Source organism: Danio aesculapii, chromosome 17, assembly GCF_903798145.1.
Source record: "Danio aesculapii chromosome 17, fDanAes4.1, whole genome shotgun sequence".
NCBI classification, from domain to species: Eukaryota; Metazoa; Chordata; class Actinopteri; order Cypriniformes; family Danionidae; genus Danio; species Danio aesculapii.
The window spans coordinates 41,186,423-41,209,361 of record NC_079451.1 but is presented as its reverse complement, the minus strand read 5'-3'; the positions used below and the strand labels follow the sequence as shown (position 1 = coordinate 41,209,361).

Genomic DNA, 22,939 nt, shown 5'->3' with positions numbered 1-22,939 from the left:
AGAACTGTTTATGGCAGAAATTTTTATTTTTATTGAATGTTTAATATTTGTGCATTTCACATTATAGCTACAAAAAGGGCCTGTACCTTCAACTGTTCTCACAGAAACGCATTAAAAGTGCAATATTTCATCTCAGTGCTATTTTAGCAAAATGTCATTCATTTTATGATAATTATGGCTAAATGCACCGAGTTGCTGCCATATGATTGGCTAATTAGATACTTGCAATTACCAGTTGCTGAACAGGTGCACCTATTAAAGTCAGTGATGAATGTTGAGCAGTTTTAAAGTCACAGAATTACTGCGTCCCAATTCACATAATATCCGTCCAAAATAGTATTACTATGTCTCAAACCATAGTATGTTGAAAAGACGGACAAAAGGTTTCCGGATGGTTTACTACTTCCATTGAAAATTCGGAGTGTAGAACTAACCATACTCTTACCTCTAATATTGCCCACAATACATTGTGTGACAGACGTGAGTACAGTTCGATTAGAACTACATACTCGGGTAAAAAGTGTAAACAAATATGGTGGACTATTAATTAATATTTAGCTAACTGGAAAATATTTAAATGACCTTTTCTGTGTCCTATTTCATTTGCTACAGCCATGTGAACATGCATAAACGTGTTTGGACTTTCACTTCATTCATTTTCTTTTCGGCTTAGTCCCTTTATTATTCCGGGGTCGCCACGGCGGAACGAAACACCAACTTATCCAGCACATGTTTTACGCAGCGGATGCCCTTCCAGCCGCAACCCATCTCTGGGAAACATTCATACACTCATTCACACACATACACTATGGACAATTTAGCCTACCCAATTCACCTGTACCACATGTCTCTGGACTGTGGGGGAAAACGGAGCATCCGGAGGAAACCCACGCGAACGCAGGGAGAACATGCAAACTTCACACAGTAACGCCAATTGACCCAGCCGAGGCTCAAACCAGCGACCTTCTTGCTGTGAGGTGACAGGACTACCTACTGCACCACTGCGTCGCCTGGACTTTCACATCTGAATGAATAATTATACAAAGACCTGAGGAGATTTCTTTGCATGAAAGACTCGTTAATGGAAGATTTACATGCTTCTAAATCTTCAATAAGGTAATTAAATATGATTTTTCTTTTTACACTGTTTGATGACACTGAGTTTGAAATCATGGGAGTTGTGGTCTTTATCACATACTGGACTCCTGCAGAAATGTTCACCATGGATGAACTAAAGTATTGCAATCTCTTTATGGTTATATGGAAGAAATTGTCATTGTCATTGTCAACCATATTGTCATTGCCTTGTACTTGTACATGTGTAATGACAATAAAGTTGAATCTAATCTAATCTAATCTAAAAAGGCTGAAAGGTATTGAAGCAAAATGAGATGCTGAAACAATCCCTAATGAGAAATTATGCTGCTTTTTTTTTGCAGTTCAATAAAACACTCAACATGTTAAAGTGTCTTTTACAGTGAAAATCATGCCCAAATCATACCCACATGCATCAAGTTGCTACCATGTGATTCACTAATTAGATAGTTGCATTAACCAGCAGTTGAACAGGTGCACCTAATAAAGTGACTAATGAGTCAATATGTAATTTGTGCCAGTAGAGGGCGTGTATTCACAACAAACAAAAGCATATTTTGATGACACTTTGTATATGGAATCGTGGAAGTTCTCATCTTCATTAAATCCTATGGGACTCCTGCAGTCTAATAAAATGCACAATATTAAATTGTCTTTCCTGTTTTCTACAAAACCAAACAGGAAATCGACGTCCTTAGCATGGTGACACAGGATACGGTCCGTGTCGCTAATTAAAGTTGCTTATTCTTCTGGATTCGAACATTCTTTGAAACGATTGAGAAAATGCAAGTACACAAGTCAGCAAAATATTTAACACTGTTCTGGTGGCTTTAGGGTAGTTTAATGAAAATACATCTGACGTATTGTGCCTTAATTTGAAACAAAAACAGCTGTTTAACTTACTGTCTGAAGAAGGCAACAAGTTTCTTCCCCTTTACCAAATCTGTTATTTTCTCTTTGCTGTTGCCATGAAGTAAAACCCCCACAGATGTAGCAGAACACATCTGTCTCATGTTTGCATTTTCATGATTAGCTAGAACTCAAATCTTGACATGGAGTTTAAATAATCTAAATGCATATGAAACATATTTGCAACCTGGCTCAGAAAAATACACAAATAATGACTTTTTTTTGTGGTGATTTAGGATTTTATACAACATTTTTATTCAAAATGCTATAAAATGCCCTATACTTACATAATAATAATGCATTCATTTTGTGTAGCATGATTCTACAAAGAAAATGTGGTTTTACAAACCTATAACAGGTGAATACAACAAAAACTTTATTTGTGGAATTAGTAACCCAAACTAGTAATGACAAGCATCCATTCAATCACCTATTTAAGTAGACTGTAAAGCATTGAATATCTTATTTAGCAGATGAATGCAATTCCAGCATGTAAATAAATGCTCCTATACCTCGACAAAGGACAAATTAAAGTTTCCTCTGAACCTCTTTTACCTTTTCAATATTCCCATTCAGAGAAATTAAAAGCTGAAGGTCTCTGCTCGTGGTATTTCACACATGTGAAGTTCTGCAGGAATCTTAATTCATGAAACAGGCACGAATCAGTATCCTACACTCTCACTACACCCACAGATCCTTCTGCCATATGGCTGAAAAACCACTTCTGCCCACTTCCTATCAAAATGAACATGCTGAACGCTTCTCCTCCCAGAAGCGCAGTGAAAAGACAAAGCAGAGAGTTTGCAACGAGACAGATCACGGATATGTATAAAAAATATTTATTTTGTATCATAGAAACATGAACTTTATAGGTACAGAATTTCAGTCAAACTGCAGATTTTGGCTTCAATTCCAATTTTCTTTGGAAATACCACGTTTATAAACAGCCGAGCAAGATTGTAGAATGTACATAAACTAAATATGCAAAAGAAAAACAAACGGACATGCTCAGTGTAGACACAGATGCAGATTTAACTACTGCAGTCCTTGATAGAATTTTTGATGGAGTTTTTCTTACATCCTTTATTAATGTGCAATTCTGAACTCTCAGTGCAGACAAGTTAATGTTGCAGTGGGACGTACAGGCAGGCAGGTACAACAGCCCAAAATGACCAACCTAAATATATTGGTGTCGTCCAAAATAACGTCAGAGTTAAGAATCAAACTCTAATGTGTGATGGATCAGTGTACATACATAGTGACCATTTCCTGCCCTCAGTTGGTCTTCCTGTTGCGCACCTCCACTATTTCCCTTCTCTCCTTCAGAAAGTTCCCGAAAGCGCCAGCCTCTTTACTCTCTTCTGTGACTGTTGACAGAAGACATGAGCGTTATAGGGTTCAATAGCAATAGTTTATTGATGTATTTCTCATTTAGCCTCCCACGGTAGGTTTACATCTATCCATATAGAAATGCAACAATAAAAAAAAAATTTATATCACAATTTTGACCGTTTATCAATATTATCATTTACATTTAGTCATTTAGCAGACGCTTTTATCTAAAGCGACTTACAAATGAGGACAAGGAAGCAATTTACACAACTATAAGAGCAGCAGTGAACAAGTGCTATAGGCAAGTTTCAGGTGTGTAAAGTCTAGGAAGCAAAGCATTAGTAATGTTTTTTTTTTTTTGAGAGAGAGAGAGAGTACAGTTAGTGGTATAGCCAGAGAGGCAGTTACAGATTAGGAAGGAAAGTGGAGACTAAATAGTTGAATTTTTAGTCGTTTCTTGAAGACAGCAGTTGTTCTGATGCAGTTAGGGAGTTCATTCCACCAACAGGGCAGATTGAATGCGAGAGTTCGGGAAAGTGATTTCTTCCCTCTTCGGGATGGAACAACGAGACGACGTTCATTCACAGAACGCAAGTTTCTGGGGGGCACATAAATCTGCAGAAGTGAGAGCAGATAAGGAGCAAAGCCAGAGGTCGCTTTGTAAGCAAACATCAGAGCTTTGAATTTGATGCGAGCAGCAACTGGCAGCCAGTGCAAACGGGTGAGTAGCGGAGTGACATGTGCTCTTTTGGGTTCATCAAAGACCACTCGTGCTGCTGCGTTCTGAAGCAGCTGAAGAGGTTTGAAAGAGTTAGCTGGAAGCCCGGCTAGTAGAGAGTTGCAATAATCCAGTTTGGAGAGAACAAGAGCTTGAACAATGAGTTGAGCTGCATGTTCAAATAGGAAGGGTCGGACCTTTCTGATGTTTCTGATGTTATAGAGCTATATATCATGGTTTTGATCAAATAAGCTGAAAACCCATTTATTCATTTTTCTTCGGCTTAGTCTCTTATTTATCAGGGGTCGCCAGAGCGGAATGACCTGCCAACTATTCTGGCATATGTTTTACGCAGCAGATGCCCTTTCAGCTGCAACCCAGCACTGGGAAACACCCAAACACTCGAATTCACACACATGCACTACTGCCAAATTGATTCATCCAATTCACCTATACCGCATGTTTTTGGACTGTGGGGGAAACCGGAGCACCCGAAGCAAACCCACACGAACATGGAGAGAACATGCAAACTCCACACTGAAATGCCAACTGGGCCAGCCGGGACTCAAACCAGCGACGTTTTGCTGTGAGGTGATAGTGCTAAAAACTGAAGGCATTCCAACATTAAAAGACTATGAATAAAACGTTAGCTTTAAGCAATTTTGTGGCACACAACATTAATTTGGATCCCTGCATTTTGGATTTGATGTTTGTGTGTGTGTGCGTTTTTGTATGCATGTATGCAGGTATGCATGTATGTCTGTCAGTGTGTATGTGTTTTAATGCCATATCAGCAGCATTGGCTATATTCATGGCAACACCAAATATTTAATATATTTTACAATCATAACTGCTTCTTAATCATTCATTGTACAAACAATATATAAAATAACTGCAATACTGATCCTCACTGAGTCATATAATTTGTTTGACAATGATAAATATTTTAAAGTTCCTCCAGAAGACACCTCTTTAAACATTTCCCCTAAAATATTTATTATTTATTTTATTATATTTATTATTTCCTGTACATTGTTTTTTTTTTTTTTTTTTTGTTACACCTGCACTTGGAAAATATCTCACAGGGATCCATGTTTACCTCGTTTATCCCAAAACTGCATAAAGCAGCTTTACATATCCTATACATACACTTTCAGGTCTAGACAAGTGTTTTAGGGGCAAAGTAAACGTTCATAGGTAGCCAATGAAGACTACAGGCTGGAATAATACACATTTTTTGGTCACACTTTATTTTAAAGTAAAATTTACCACTCGCTATTTACCACTAACTAAGATTTTAGCTCAATAAACTACTAATTTGCTGCTTATTAATAGTTAGTAATGTAGTAGATGCTTTTAGGTATTGGGTAGGATTAGGGATGTAGAAGAAGATAATGAAGAATATGTGCTTTAAAACTACTGATTGTCTTGTATGCATTTATAGCCAATATCTTATTAAAAGGCAGGTAATAAGCCAGCAGTTAATAGTGAGAATTGGTACTTAATACTGGAACAACCAGAACTCTATAACTACAATTTTTTATTCTATAATTACCATAGTGGTCATTTTGGCCATGGGGAAAATAAGCAGACATACAGTAACAATGACATAAAACATTAAAAAAATAACAATGTTAGAAAGAAATATATACATTTGAGAAAAGACAATGATATTATAGATATGTGGGTTTATAAAAACAAAGTGCCTCAGTAGTGTTAAACTAAAGTCAGGGTTCCCACACTTCTTGAAAGTACTTAAAAGTACTTGAGTTTCACACATATGAAATCAAGGCCTGGAAAATACCTAAAAACAAACACAGGTCATTAAAAAGTGCTTTAATTAAATTTGGTAATGGTTTTGGCGATGTTGACCAATTTGGCATTGTACAACGTCTAATGTGAACATGTGCAACAATGAGAAATAATGCACATTTGATATACAGTGTAAGTCAGAATTATTAGCCCCCCTTTTAATTTTTTTTTTCTTTTTTGAATATTTTCTAAATTATGTTTAACAGAGCAAGGAAATTTTCACAGTATGTCTGATAATATTTTTTCTTCTAGAGAAAGTCTTATTCGTTTATTTTGGCTGGAATAAAAGCAGTTTTTATTTTTTAAAATCCATTTTAAGGTAAAAATTATTAGCCCCTTTAAGCTCTACAAAACAAACTAACATAATACAATAACTTGCCTAATTACCCTAACCTGCCTAGTTAACCTAATTAACCTAGTTAAGCCTTTAAATGTCACTTTAAGCTGTATAGAAGTGTCTTGAAAAATATCTAGTCAAATATTATTTACTGCCATCATGGCAAAGATAAAATAAATCAGTTATTAGAGATGAGTTATTAAAACTATTATGTTTAGCAATGTTTTGAAAAAATCTTCTCCATTAAACAGAAATTGGGGAAAAAAATAAATAGGGGGACTAATAATTCAGGGGGCTAATAATTCTGACTTCAATTTTAGAACCCGCATTTCAGTATCACCAGTAGTGAATTCAACATTTTTTTAGTAAAGTTCTTTGAACAAGAATTTTCAATTTAATTTACAAATTTTTAATTTTCTGTGTAAATATTAAGTGTAAGTGAAATGTTAAGTACAATAAGGACATTCATGGCGCTACATATGCTGGGGTATGAATTAAGTATGAATGAATTAGGTATGAATTACTAAGGTGCTTGATTATAAATGAATAGTGCTTTAAAAATGGTCCTTGAAAATCCTTGAATCTGCTGTTCATGAAAGTGTGGGAAGCCTCTAAAGTGTTACCAATTTACCAGATTTGTGCAGAAAGCAGGAATGTAATTACTGACGACTTGTTTCAGCAGTTTATTATCATGTCTCCCTTTTGTGGGACGTTTTTTTATCTGTACATTGATCTTTGAAACTTTGCTGACATTTTACATTCACATACAGCTATAATGCACTTTGCAAGGAATTTGATATCTGATAAAGTGTAACAAAGGCAAGTGTTAGGCGCTCTGTGAAGGATCATTCTCACCTGTGTGATCAATATCATCAGTATCGCTGTCTATTTCTTCCTCAGCTTCATCTGGGTTTCCGCGGGTAAAAATGAGGTCACTTGGTCCACCAAGATATGGGGCTTCTAAACGGTAAAATATCCAGATGTACAGATAACATGCATACAGTTTTCACATGCATAAAATCTATACTTTTATAAACTTGTTTAACTGATCAACAGTAACTAAATGCCTACAGTTCATCCTAAATGTATTCTGAAAGAAACGTTGAGAAGATTTAATTCAACATTAATAATCGTAAATCTCAAAATCAGCACATCAAAAGGTTACACTTAATTTTAAGGTGACGTAGTTACATTGCAACTATTCATTTAACTACTGAAAAATATTAATTAATTACATGTTCTTACTATATGGTTGGGGTAAGATGTGGGCTTGGTTTAGAGTTAGCTTTTTTTAATTACGAATAATTCATTGTAATTACCACAGTAAGTGCATGGAATGTGTAACTACATCACATTTAGTTGAAGTGTCACCTATCAAAATGATTTCTGATCGATCAAGAAACACTGAAGAGTGGAGTAATAAAGATGAAATGAATACAATAGTAAAATACTTTAAAATATAGTGCTTTCAGAAAGGATTGGGAAAAGTGGTTGTTATATAAAGAAAGTAAAGACATGCTCAGCTAAGTAAACCATAATTGTTAAACAAAATGTTTTTTTGGCTTTATTATGCATGTTACATTTGATTTTATTCATTTATTGTATATTTTTTTCATATTTCTATGAGTTGCGTCTACTATCATATTTATGGTATGAAAGTATCTATTGTAGCTGAGTGCAATATACAGTTTAAATGTAAAGTGCTTATGTGCAGGGGGGAACTTAACCAATAAGCAAGGTACAGTAAGCTTAGGGCCCCGGGGAATTAGGAGGCCCTGACCAATGCCAAGAAGCCTATAGACCATTTTAATGTGGTCATGTCAATAGACCATAAACATTTCCTGCTTGTTATCAAACTATTACATAACTGTAACAAGAGGCAATTCAATCATAACTTAATGGTAAAAGAGCTGTCATAACATTATTTATCAACATGTGGCTCTTTTTGAATACTTACTTGGGGACCATTGTTTTTGTTTACACCACTCAAAATGTTCTATATTAATCATATAGCTCTTTTATAATTGTTCTATCATATGTTGTGAATATCATCTGTCTAGAACCATTAAGATTTTAATGAATTACTTCTTTTCAAAACTGGGGGCCCCCATGAATAGTGGAACGTTCCTTCTGTACTGCACATGCAAATTCACATTACTGAACTCTTTAAGTGTGCATTGTTTTCAAAGAATTAAATGGCATGTTGTAAATTATTCGTTGCACCAGATTTCATAATATTACTCTATATACAGCATTTTTGATAAAGGTTAATAGTTAATAAAAAGTTATATTTTTTGATAAATATGGTAGTGTAGAGAGACCCCCCCCCCTCATGACTGTGAAGCGCTTTGGGTGTATGGCCATACACAATAAATGCGCTATATAAATACACATTACATTACACAGGGTTCATACACATTTTTACTACTAAAATTCCATGACTTTTCCAGAACTTTCAAGTACATTTTCATGACCTATTGATTCATGTAACGTCTACATATACATGGTAAATAATAAGAAAAACATGACGTTTAAATTTATTACAGCATATCACAGAACACGCAACAATCTATTTTGCTTAAATTTGCTTTTCCATGTAAAATTGATTTTGATAATGCTTAAACAGCACTAACAATGTAAGAGCTAGTTTTTGCCTAAGGACAGAAAAGAAGTAAATACAACTAACCTATATTCAAGTTAGGGCTGCACAATATATAGTTTCAGCATCGATATCGCAATGTGTGCATCCACAATGGACTAAAAGTTTTCATAATGGAGCAAATGCGGTTTCATAATGGAGTAAAAGTTTATCATCTGCATGCATTTTTAAAAGGATAGTTCACCCTAAAATGACTAATCTTTTTTTTAAATGAACACAAAAAGAATATAATTTAATAACTTCTATAGTATTGAAACAAGTGGTGTGAGTGAATAGTGAGTACATTTTAATGTTTGTGTAAACTGTCTGTGATTTCACATTTTAAAACATCCGGCCACAATAAATGTGTTGTAACTTTAATAAAGATTAAATAATATACAATGAAGACTACGTAGTGTTGATTATTCAATATCTGTACCTGAAGAGTGACTACCTGAAAACTATAATTCCTTTTTATCTTTACTATATTTTATTTATCTGTGCTTGTAATTTATTTGTTATATATTATTCAAGAGTCATTCCTTTACAAAATCCCCCAATCAATCCAAATAAACCTGTAAAATCATCTGGTGAAATTGTATTCACATCGCAATATATATCACAGAAATACAAAATATAACGTCAGAATTCTCCAACATCGTGCAGCCCTAATTTAAATATTCAGATATTTCATAAACTAATTTCCATGACTTTTCCAAAACGTTGTGGGTTTTTCTGATTTTTCAAAACTTTTTCAGGCCTGGAAAACACCATGTCAAAATTCCATGACTTCTCCAGGTTTTCCATGACCATATGAACCCTGATTACATAAAGTTAAAGCAGCCTTGATAAGTTAAACAGATGTCCAACAAATAACAGTTTTACAAACATTTACATTTAGCTTTCGTCCAAAGCGACTAACAATTGAATATTAAGTGATAGTAAATTTAATATAGAGCTAATTATACAAATGAACTGTTAGTGCTCAGATAATTAAGTGCTAGAGTAAGTAGGGGGAAGTGTTTTTAACAGAGAGAAGAGTGTTTCTACAGGTGGTTTGTCAAGCCCACTCTCCTGTGTGAGGCACACTTCAGAAACGCATAAAGTTTAGAGATATGGACTGATTGTAAGAAAGCGTCTGGTGCAAAAACTAGCGCAAGTGTCAGTTAAAGTGTCACAGACATGAAAGTGTGTGTTTCATACAGGTGGTTTGTCTAGCCCACTCAATTGTGTGAGGCACACTCAGAATTGCATAATGTTTTGATGTTGTCGTGTGATGTGGTGGGGGAGAGAAAAGTAAAGTCCTGGTTTTGTTCACAGATGGATCGCGGAAGAGATGGGCTTTTAGTTGTTGTTTGAATGGCAATTATTTTGTCATCTAAAGATCTGAAGCTACTTGTGAAGCGTTTAAAGTGGATGAATGACTTTTCAACAATCTTTCTCTCTTTTTTTTGAATGAACTGAGACGTGACTGTTCTGAATGAATGTACCAGTTGGAGCTGCAGTTTCCATGGGAACTGCTCCCATGTCCTTCCGAAGGCGTTCCAACTGCTCCTGTTGTTTCTGACTCTGAGCTTCAGCCTGAGCAAGAGAGGAAAGTATTAATAATAGTCAGAAATGACCTTTTACTCTCATGGAACAAAAGGTGGACATGCTGCTGCACTTTTTATTTATCTTTCAAATGAAAAGGAAAAAACAGGTTTAATAATATGTGATGGAAGGATGTTTGCAAGATATGCCCAGTTGATTCATGACTAGCAGCCCACACCAGTCATCATTACTCACCAACTCTCTGTGCAGACGTTCATATTCTGGACGATACTCGCTGTAAGACAGAAAAACACACATCGAGAGCTTGTAGAAAACAATTCACTTATTCTTCAACATACTGTATAAAAATGTCTCATATTTGAGAACAACACATACACCTAATACACAAATACACTTTATTGAACATGTACAAATTGACATCCCTTATATCAGGGCTATTTAATTGGCGGCCGCGGGCCGAACCCGGCCCCCGAGGCAATTTGTTCCGGACCACTAAATAGTGTGACCAATGGCTTGTTTCCACTGACTGGTACAGTACGGTACGGTTCGGGTCGGTACGGGTCACCTTTATCAGGCGTGGTGTATGACAGAAAGTTTCAGTCGACGTCACTCTCGCTCAAGAAAATGTCTACATAAAGCTGTACGGGTCGCTCGCATATCATATGAGAAGCACTTCTCACAAAACAGATGCTTTACACACATAAATACTTCTGTATGAATGTTTATTACTAACTTTTCTATGAACATGAGTTGATTATAACTGCAGATCAATGACAGTGCGAAACAGCCTACTGTGACATTTGCAATTTTATTAAATAAATAAATAAATGCAACATATATGAACACATACAGACCCTTACACTCTCCGATATGTTACGATACTACACACAACATACAGTTAGTCCTTATTTAGGTTAAAAAAACAACACAAAACATAGCCCACAGTCAGAGCAAACCTTTCATCTGTTAGAGAGTAATTCCATCATTCTGAGTTCATAATAGTCCAAAAGGGATGATAATAGTTATACATGGCATTTTGTTCATGTTAGCTGAAAAATAATGTGCTGCTTTTTTCCGGCTTCTCCTTTGTTTTTCCGCACTTCACTCTCGCGTTTGTCAGTTTCTGACAGGATCGGGTTTCAAAAGCATGTCAATAATCAAGCGCAGGTTTTTATCATCAGCTCAAAAAGTTTGTTATTTCACATATAGACGCGCGGCGAGCACAAGCAAGAAAGTAAAACCGGCACAGGGTAAATCTGCTCTTCTTTTTGGCTTTGTGGCTGTTCATCAAGACGACGACGACAAGGTTTGTTTGAGCCTGGGCCGACCATGGCTCGTTATTATAAGTATATATAATTCCGCTGTAATCTCTCGGCTGTGTATTTTAAACATGGCGGTTCCTTTGTTTTCATTCTGGCTTGTTGCGTAAGTGAATGACGTATCTCTGTAAACCAATAGCGTTCAGCTGCGCGTCTAGCTCCGCCTTTTGGTACCCTTTCTCGTGTTTTCTTACCCTTTCGAAAGGGTGCCGAAAAAGTGGTACAGTACGCCTTTTGACAGTGGAAACAGCCATAAAAGCATACCGAACCGAACCATACCATTCCACTCAGTGGAAACGGGCCACAAGACATCAAAAATAAACTTAGTTCAGTAGAAAAACGGCCACTATAATTCTAAAGTGATGTGCATCTGTTTAATATAGCATGAGCTGCAGTTGAAGGCTGCGCAAAGCGTGAGTCACCTGATATTAAGCAAGTGGATTAACTATAACAGCAGGCCGTTCACATATCGTCTTTTCCGCACGCAAGTTCATTATTTCCAATGGAGACGTGCGCATATTGAAGCGGTGCGCCACAGTAAAAATTATCTCATGCTGTAGTGGTGAGAGTTGATATGTTAGACAAATTATTATTAAAATGATTATGTATGTATGAACGCAGATAATAACAACAGTTCATATAAATTCTTAGCTAATATAAAGCTTATATTAACATTAGATAATTACTATTTTTTATTTATTCTTATTTTTATTTATTTATTCATTGTTCTGTCATTTATTTTCATTGTACAATTATATCACTCATGTTTGAATCAAAAAACGTTTTCATTTATTTTTAGGTCCAAAGAGAGAAATGGACTATTGTTTGTTTTTTTATTAATATTTTGTGCTGTATTTGGTTACTGAGCAGCAATAAACAACACTAAAATATAAACCATTTTCTTGTTATTTTCTAAACTAGTAGTGTTTTGAATTTAATAAATGCATAATAATGGTGATAACCGTGAAATCATGATTAGTGATGAGTGGCGACACGAGTTCGATTCCCGCCTCATGGTCCTATGCCGATCCTTCCCCTCTCTCTGCTCCCCACACATTCCTGTCAATACTCTATACTATCCTATCAATTAAAGGTGAAAACCCAGAAAAAAATAAATAAATAAATAAACTATGCTTATATATAATAACTTTAACTGTTAAAAGCTATTAGTGACTAGTCAATTAGTTACTAATAAAGTGATGGTAACTAATAACCTTTTTTTTCCCTAATTTGATTGTAATGCAATAATGTGCACCTTTTCTAAAGCTGCTTTAAACCATAGTTATTGTGAAAAGAGCTATACAAATAAACTTGAATTAAATTGGATATTTTGGATGCTATTGGATTGGACTGAATTTCATTCGGCAATAATAAAGCAACTTTAATTCATTTAAAACCAATGTAAAATTTAATACCCTGTAGCAGCATTTAAGACTTTTAAATTCTTTTTAAGGGTCTTAAATTTCTCTAAATTGATTTATCACCTTTTAATACATTAGGACCACGCTGACAGCCTGTAGTTGCCAAGAAAACATTCATTTTATTATGTTCTTATTTAATGTATTACATCTTCAGACAAAATGTGTTTTTTTTTTAATAGTTAGCAGTTTAATAATGTTTTATTTTAGCACAGACAACCAGGGTACCTACGTTTCATATTCTTTTGCAGCATCTGCAACCTGTACGAACAGTTCATCAAGTCCAGACCCCGTCACTGCAGACACACCGACAACCTGCAGGACACAAAGAAAAGCTGAAACACTCCTGCACAGAGAGCTCACACAGAAAAAAACAACAACCTGTCTCAAAAGAGGAATTGCGACTGTGACTTTAAAGCCCAACAACACATTTCAGACACTGAGAGAGTCATAAATCTGTGCTCATGTCATGTTTTTTTATTAATGGTTCTAACCAAAGTAAGCATATCAATATTAAGCTTAGGTGAAGCAACGATAGATCTACATTACAATTTCTAGTAATTATACATCTAGACTTCAGAATATCATGAAGAATTAAAGGCATATTTCACCCAAAAATGAAAATACCCTCATTATTTACTCTCACTCATGTGGTTTCAAACATTTATGACATTTATTTTCTTATGTTGAACACAAAGGAAGATATTTTAAAGAACTTTGATTGCTGGGACTCATTGATGTACATAACAGGAAAACAAAATACTATGGAAGTCAATGTGTTCCAGCAACCAGCATTCTTTAAAATATCTTCTTTTGTGTTCAACATAAAAACCCAAATGGGTTTCGTATAAGTGAAGGGTGAGTATGATGTCAGAATTTTATTTTTGGGTGAACTATCCCTTTGAACAGTGGGCAATTAAAGGTGCAGGTTGCAATTGTTGCCAAACAGTGCCTACATTTACATGGACATCAGTAATAGAATTATTTGCCTTAATCTGAATAAGGCAATAATATGATTAAGGTGTTTACATGAGTTGCTATTTGAATGTTCCTTTCATGATCCTGTTTTACATGTTATAGCACATAATTTAATTAACATCATTGCATCAGCACGTTATCCACGTTTCCTCCAGAGTTCATGTAATTTCGAGTGTTTCAATTTTAATTTGCCGACTTTAACTGCAGTTTGGCACTTTCACTTTCATTCAGGAACACTTCATGCATGTCCACCGTGACAAATGATATATTGGATGCGAGTAAGAACTGCTGAAAGAGTATGGTTTTAATGGAATTTGATACCACATGCTGTATGACGCCGAAAAAACCTCCGCATTTCGTGATGCAGGTGTCTGTGGTCGTTTACTGACTCTGTAAGTGCACAGAATAGTGTCAAACAGCCATGTATGTTAAAAAAAATAAAAATAAATCCTGTCACAAAATGCGGCAAAAATCCTACACGATGGTAATAGTTTGATTGCAGTGTTTACATGTCTGTACTGCACTTCAATAATGCGACTAAAATCGGCAAACTCTACATGTCTTAATTCCATTTCTGTTTGTATATAAATGTAGCCAGGTATTTGAAATCAATCAATACAAACATCCCCACAACCCAAGTGGACCACGCCTCTTTTTAATATCTCAATTATTAGACACTAGACACGCCCTTTACTGATTGGCTGCAAGTGTGCTTTGGGTATTGTTTCAAAACTGTGGCAAAATTTTTTTTTAAAAATGCTTAGTAGTACACTAAGCAACCATTCAAAATAGGGCTGCATGATATTGGAAAAATCTGACATTGTGATACATGATTTTCTGCAATTTATATCGCGATATGAATACAACTTCACCAGATTGCTTAAATAGCTCTATTTGGAAAAAAATCTTGAATTTAGATTGATTGGGGTGATTTTGTGTATATAAAAAAAGTTTTTCAAGCAAGAATAATTACAATAGAGCAAAGAAAAAGTAAAATAGACAGTGCTTTATGGTTTCAGGAGAATCAAAGAAATTGGTTAATGAAATGTAAAATAACACTTTAAAGTCTTCATTGTATTAATAATTCAGTGAAATCACTCTTCATTAAAAGTTACAAATGTTGTACATTTTGTAACCGAATGCTTTAAATGTTCTTGAAATGCCTCTAAAACACATGCAAATAGTTTCACTTTGTTATGATTATGCAACGACTCCACAAATCTCATGTATTTTTAACTGTTGTGCTGATCAACTATAATCCCTCAACTAGGGTTGGGGACTATTTGTCTAATGTGAAACATCACGATGGATGATGGCATCGTCATCATAGGCGGCGGTGAATTAATTATTTATGAATAATTAATTCATAACTAATTAATTATTTGTAGCCTACTGTTTCAACTACCTGACCTGCATGGTCTTTGTTTTACCCATAACCAAACCATAAACAAATAAAGATAAGTTACACACAGATTACCACCTGTCAATCACTTTTCCGCAGGACTCTGGCATAAATAGGCAGAGTGATCCGTGTCATTATAATGGTGTCGACAAACTTGGTTGGTAAAAAAAGGTGATGGATGATGGCATCGTCTATCGACGCAACCCTAACCTCAACATGGCATATCCTGTGATATGACCATGCGGACACACACACATTGCGATATCGATGCTGAAACGTTATATTGTGCAGCACTAATTTAAAACATACAGCAGTAATGCAGTTTAGCTAGAGCAGTGAATTATACTGACCCTCAGGTTTGTGTAGAACTCGTCCAGAACGAGACTCATGGAGCGCGTCAGGCTACTAACGTACGACGTCTCCTGATTCAGTGCATCCTGGAAGACCTCAAAATCCTGCATCCACTCCACTGCGAAACTATGATCAATGATGTCTGTCTGTTTCAACACAACAGTTTACAGTAATGAAACGAATAAAAAATTGAAAACATGGATGGATGGAACAAACAAACGAACATGCTGCTGTGGGGATGACGTTGTGTTATCTGCTAAAATAATCAATCTTAACCCGTGTTTTGTCATAGAATTCTGTACACACCATTCGCCCTTCGAGTCAGAAATGATAAATCTTCACTAAACCTCTAAAATTAAGCACCTAAATTTAATTTCAACCCTCAAATCTATTTTGCATAAAGAAACAACCTCATCTTCATCACAAACTCTTCAGTGTGGAGTTTTTCATCGATGTTTAATCTGTTTTAATTCAAATAATGGGCACATTTTCTAATGCTAAAGACGCCTCCATACTAGAAGTGTGAAGTTTTTAGCAAGACAGTAAAATAAGATCATACTTTATAAGTGCTAATAGACATTTAATATCTTAATAAAAGCCAGTAGTAAATTGTGTTAACCACTCCTTAAACTAAACTGTTACCAATAAAATATATACCCTGCCATACAGCCGTCTAAATATCAGCATCTGCAAATGGTTTGACCAATAATGAATAAAAAGACTTTTTTTTCTTACCTTATTCATGACGACTATGAAAGGCAATTTGGTCTTGTAGAGAATGCTGAAAGAGAAGAACGAATATGAATGTAAGATTCAGAACCTCTAAGGCTGCACTCTGCAAAATGTTTTATGCACTTTCATTTAAAAAAAGACCTGCAGGCGTAGAGCATGTTGGACATAAAGGTGACTGGATTGACACTTCGAGATGTATCCATCACATAAATGACCACACAGGGAAAAGAAGAGGCCTAAAAAGAATAAATAAATGAAAAATAGCATTACCAAAATATTTTATTTGCAATATTAGCTGATGCAAGCATAAGGGTTAAGACATAATATCTAATTTAGGTGTTCAAATCTAATTAAAATGTACAAAAATATTTAACTACATAGAAAGCATACTACATGAAAGCAAAGTGTGTACTTTTTTGTATTATAATATTTTATACTATAATGTACAATAATGCTATAGTATGATTATAATATTTTGTTTGCGAATGAAATATGAAAATATGGCAGAAATAATGTTCCACCATCATTCAGCATAACAGATACTGTATTTGCATGAAAATAAAACAACAAACTTAAATATAAAAATAACTATTCATTTATATTTGAAATGACTGACCTTAATGCAGATAAATGAGTCAAATCTACTGACTTGAATGTGAGTGGCAAAATATAAATATTTAATTTATATTATAAAAATATAGTATAAAATATTATATTATATATATTATAAAAAAATAGTATTCTGCTCTTGCACTTTGATCCTTAAATAGTCTTTTAATGTCATCGAATGATTATTTTCTAAAAATGCAAGAGGAGATTTTGCTATATAAAAACTATTACACCAAACACATTTGTTGGTGTCTTCTGCAAATTACTGTAAATCAAAATGTGTAATAGTCAGTATATTTTTACTCCAAACTGGACTTTATTTACATTACTCCAAAAATTGAAAATAAAAATAAATGAAGGAAATTTAAGAAATTTACTTTAATAGCGTTAAACAGAGTAACGTACCAGTGCTTCAGTTATGATGGTTCCAGACGCTGACCATGTGAACACCTCTATTTGCCCTGGAGTGTCAATCAAAACATACCTGAAAAAGGAATATTTCACGCATAAGTTGATGGTAATGACAACAGAATATTCTTAAATATAGAGTACACAAACTTACTCGTGATTACTTTGCTTTTTCTCTATAAACTTCATGACCTAATGGAGGAGATAGAAAAAGGGTAAATCACAACGGAGATGTGTGAAAGTAAACGTGTAAAACAGCGACATCTGCTGGATATTTCAAATATGGTTCTACCTGATCAAATCGTGTTGCAAATAGATTCAGAGATGTGACGATTCCTCCATTTGGACCTAAACCATATCTGTTCTCGAGTCAAAGACAGTTCGGTTTGATAAAATACATTTTAATCTATCAAACTTCATGACTTGAGTCATATGTGGTTCATTGGATAAAGATTTTGTAGAGGTTACACTCACAGTGTAATGTCGAACTAAATATATATACCACCTGACAAAAGTCATGTCGTCAATCCCAGTTGTAAGAGCGACAAATAATAACTTGACCATTTTAGTTGATCATTTTAGTTGACCACTTGACCATTCTAGTTGATCATTTGGAAAAGTGGCAGAATGTAGATTTTTCTGATAAATCATCTGTTGAACTGCTTCCCATTCATCAGAAATACTGCAAAGACCTACTGGAACCCGCATGGACCCAAGATTCTCACAGAAATAAGTCATGTTTAGTGAAGGAAAAATCACGGTTTGGGGTTACATTCAGTAAGGGGGCGTGCGAGAGATCAGCACAGTGGATGACAACATCAACAGACTGAGGTATCAAGACATTTGTGCTGCCCATTACATTACAAACCACAGGAGAGGGCAAATTCTTCAGCAGGATAGCACTTCTCATACTTCAGCCTCCACATCAAAGTTCCTGAAAGCAAAGAAGGTCCAAGTGCTCCATGATTGGCCAGCTCAGTCATCAGACATGAACATTATTGAGCATGTCTGGAGTAAGATGGAGGAGGAGGCATTGACGATGAATCCAAAGTATCTTGATGAACTCTGGGAGCCCTGAAAGAACGCTTTCTTTGCCATTCCAGATGACTTTATTCATAAGTTACTTGAGTCATTGCAGAGATGGATGGATGCAGTCCTCCAAGCTCATGGGAATTCCTTTTCCACTGCATCATGACTTTATATTTTATACTGTATATTATTTCTGTTAAGTGACAAGACTATTGTCTAAGCACAGTCAGACCTTACTGTCCTAATTGATTAATTAAAAATCAAGGTGTGATCACGTTTTATTTTGCTCAAATAAGTATAATCTAGAGGCCTTTGCCTTTCATATAAGTCACTTCTGATACCAAATGATCAACTAGAAGTCAAGTTATTATTTGTTATAATGTTATATTATTAGTTAAATGTTAATTAATTTACTAACTAATAACGAACGATACTTGTGCAGCATTTATAAATCATAGTTCAACATTGACTAATGCATTATTGAAATCCAAATTCAAGATAATACACTGACGAAATGACAATGAACAACTTTATTTTCCATAACAACATGAATAAGTACTGTAGAAAAAATTGTTTGTTCATGTTAGTAAATATAATAACTAACATTAACTAATGCAACTTTATTATAAAAATGTTAGCAAAATATAATACTGAACTGAACATAACTATATTATTAAAAACATGATATTTCCATTTATTTTAATATATGTAACTTTTCCAGGCACAGAAAAATCTATTGTGCATTACCCTGATATGAAAACTTAAATTTACCTAAAACTGTGACCACGCTTGAATCTTAATAGTAATTCAAATAACTGTCTTGTGAAAATATGAGAGGTTATAATCACATAATTTCAGTCTGAAAGGATACTGCTTCATGACTTCCTTGTAATTGACAGTGTCTCTGATATCTGTAAAGAAAAAAAAGACCTTAGTAGATCACTTTGAATACAAAATGCTAACCAATCATGAACCTTATAAAATAAAAAGCAAAAGTGTTTTTAAACGGATAGTTTACCAAAGAAAAATTCAATTACACATCCTTCACTTGTTTCAAACCTGAGTTTCTTACATATTTTGAACACAAATAAAGATACACTAAAGAATGTTGTAAAAAAAACTGCCATTGACTTCCATATTATTTTGTTGTTCCTGCTATGGATGTCACTGGCTGCTTTTATCCAACACTCTTCAGAATATCTTGCTTTTGGTTCAACAGAAGAAATTCAGTTTGAGTTTTGTAAATTGAGTTTAAGTAAATGGAGATTTTTTAAGTGAACTATCGCTTTAATTGGCAAAAACAACCCAGAGTTATTTATTTTTTGCCGCTCCATTGGCTGATCTCGAATCCCGAATGCAAATGTGGTGCTACATGCTGCAAAAGATTAAACATAATCCAAATGTTACATCAAAAAATGACAATGCTTCATAGAGGCTGGAGGGGAACTGGCTCACTTTCAAATTTTTGGACTCGCCACTTCATCAAAAACAGTTCTGGCATAACCGTGCTGCAATCAAATTACTTTGGATGTTAAAAATGTTCTCAAAACTTCAACAATAGCTCATTGAGTCCAACAATATAACAACTCATTAACTTAATCAATATAATTTTCCATATATTAATAAAGTCAGCGTGAACCACGAGTTTCTGCAGATTCTGATGAATTTTTTCCAACTGAAAACATATAGGATGTTTTGGGACATACAGGTGCTGGAGTGGACATATGAAGCAGACTCGTTCCTTTGGTTAAAATTGAGGGATCATAGGTATGTCCATATAAGCTTCCCTTGTTCACTTGAAGTTGAACACACTTTAAAATGGGGATTCCCCCAAGGGAATAAAGGAAGGGAAGTTTGGCCTTGTGTGTCTAATGACCCATTTCCACTGAGCGGTAAGGTTCGGTATAGTATTAAACACTTTTTTTTTGTCCATTTCTACTGTCAAAGGTAACACAACAAAAACAAGCCTTGCCTTCCACGTGCTTTTAGACAACCTCATGAACAATAATGGAGGACATTCTTGATGGAGGATTCTGTTCTTGCTTCTTGGCATGTTGCTGTTTGTCACAAGAGGACGACAAGGTTTGTTTTTGTTTAAGCTCGGGTATATGCATTATTATTACAATGTAATGTCTCAGCTGTGCACGTAAAAATGGTACTTCTTGGTTTTTATTCTCCTGGCTAAACCCTAAGCGCTAGTAAACCAATAGCATTCAGCTGCACTCTAGCTCCACCCTTTAAGTTGTAGGGCACGGTTTGCTTTTTTGATACCTTTGACAGTGGCTGTTTCTCAATATGGGTTCTTCAGCGATCTTGCGTCCTTGTGTAACGTCATGATCAACTGAAAAAGTTCAGTTCCAAAACTCAAGAACAAAGGACGCGTGAAAGTTCCTGGATGTGTTCTTGGTATCGAGGATGCATCAATGCAGACTTGAGCACCAAACTAGCTCAAGAAGTCCCAGAAGTCATTGCGACTGGAGGTGGGAAGCTCAGCATTTTATATAGATTTATTATTAAAGTTCAGAGATATTACTTATCTCAGGAGTTTCCCTAAATAAACATTAACATGAAAAAACTTAATAAAGGCATAAACACATTAAGGGTTTTTATTTGCTGACATCGTATTAAATTTGAATTTGTATTAAGCAAAGTTATTTGTAAGGTTTTTATGCAGAGTATATATTGTGAAAAGGGGAAAAACAATAAATCATTGTATGAATGATGTACTTTTATACTATACTTATCAGTTAAAAATGCTCGAAGGTCATGTGACCATCAGGAGGAATGCAGCATCTCATTACTCATAGGACGCGTTCTCTGTCCTCGTGGTCTCCTGAGTTCGTTTTTCCGAGGTGACCTGGCAAGCTTTCTCTCCACGAGAACACAAGTCCGTCCTCTGCGTTCTTGGAATTGAGAAACAGCCAATGAAAATGAACAAAAAAAAGCATACCGTGCCATACTTTACCGAACAATACCACTCAGTGGAATCTGGCCAAAAGGTGACCCGTACTGAACCGAACTATACCACTCAGTGGAAATAGGCCAAAAGGTGATGCGTACAGAACCATGACAGTGGAAACAAGGCATAAAAGTGGAGTGGAAAGCAGCCCAGGATATGGTCCATGTCACTAGTTAAAATTGCTTATTTCTCTGGATTTGACCATTCTTTTGAAACATTTGAGCACAATTTTGTACTAAAATAGTCAAAAGTCAGCAAAATATAAAACATTGTTCTAGTGTTTTTAAAAAATATATATTTTAATTTAAAATATCTAACGTATTGTCACATTAAACACGTCCACACTGGATTGTTTTTTTAAGTGCTAAACACACACACGCACACGCGCACGCACACACACACACACACACAATAGCGTGTTTACGTATGTTGACAATACTCCAACAACTTTTATCAAATTACTCCGGCCTCTAATAAAATAAACGCTAAACAATCAACCAATCGTGTCATCATTCGTCTCTGTAAGTGATTTTCGCGCCACCTGCTCTAGATCAATAAACAGCACCGTTTAATTGAAATATATAGGCAACGTTAACGTGACTTACCGATGTTGGCAGGAAAAGGGACCTCGTGAACAGCAGGATCTAGATTGATGACATATGGAGGAGTTTTCTTGGAGTGCAGGTAGGCGGTGAGCCTCTGGAGGAAAAAGAAAGAAAGAAATGACTTAAATATTTGTTAAAATCTGATTCAAGTCAATGCGTAGTATTGGATTTGGTCTGCTGTCAGTTTTCTCATCAGAATTATCACACATAAAAGTGGCAGAATGGCAATCTAGTCAAGTGAATGACTGTTATATCATTATAATTTAGGAAGGCTGATTTCACCATCGTATTGCTGTCAGTCTTACCTGCACAAAAGTAGTTTTTCCTGACCCTGCCATGCCTAAAACTATGAGACACACCGGTTTCGCTTCTGTACTGCGTTCGTTAGACGAACTCTGGCTTGTTGTCGGTTCATCATCTTTATATTTAATGTTATCACTTTCACATGAAGCTCCATCGTTGTTTTCTGCTGCTGCTGTCGCCATGCTGCTACAATTACTTGCCGTAAAGTAATGTCTACTGGCGTAAAAAGACGAAAAACATTCTGGCGTACCGACTTATGACCACTAGAGAGCAGCAGAGTCAATAGAATTAGTTTGTTCTTTATAATATGACTGAATGAAAAAATGATCAGCAACTATATCAATATAATATAAAGGCGCGGGTGAAGTTCGAAAGACCCACCCCTTATTGACAATGGTCCAGAATTTGTCCCATACATGAGCTCATTTGTCCTA

General features: G+C 35.2%; 1 protein-coding gene across 1 annotated transcript; it reads right to left on the bottom strand.

The window, feature by feature from the left end:
* Positions 1–2,827: 2,827 nt before the first annotated feature.
* On the bottom strand, positions 2,828–22,694 carry gpn1 (GPN-loop GTPase 1). The gene is made up of 14 exons (XM_056477690.1): positions 22,508–22,694; positions 22,203–22,296; positions 19,510–19,549; positions 17,902–17,968; positions 17,764–17,801; positions 17,607–17,685; positions 16,734–16,828; positions 16,596–16,641; positions 15,860–16,006; positions 13,362–13,444; positions 10,627–10,666; positions 10,332–10,422; positions 7,059–7,163; positions 2,828–3,371 (listed from the first exon to the last, which is right to left on the bottom strand). Exons 1-14 carry the CDS (start codon positions 22,685–22,687, stop codon positions 3,280–3,282), a joined length of 1,197 nt encoding a protein of 398 aa, XP_056333665.1. The 5' UTR covers positions 22,688–22,694; the 3' UTR covers positions 2,828–3,279.
* Between the last annotated feature and the right edge of the window lie 245 nt (positions 22,695–22,939).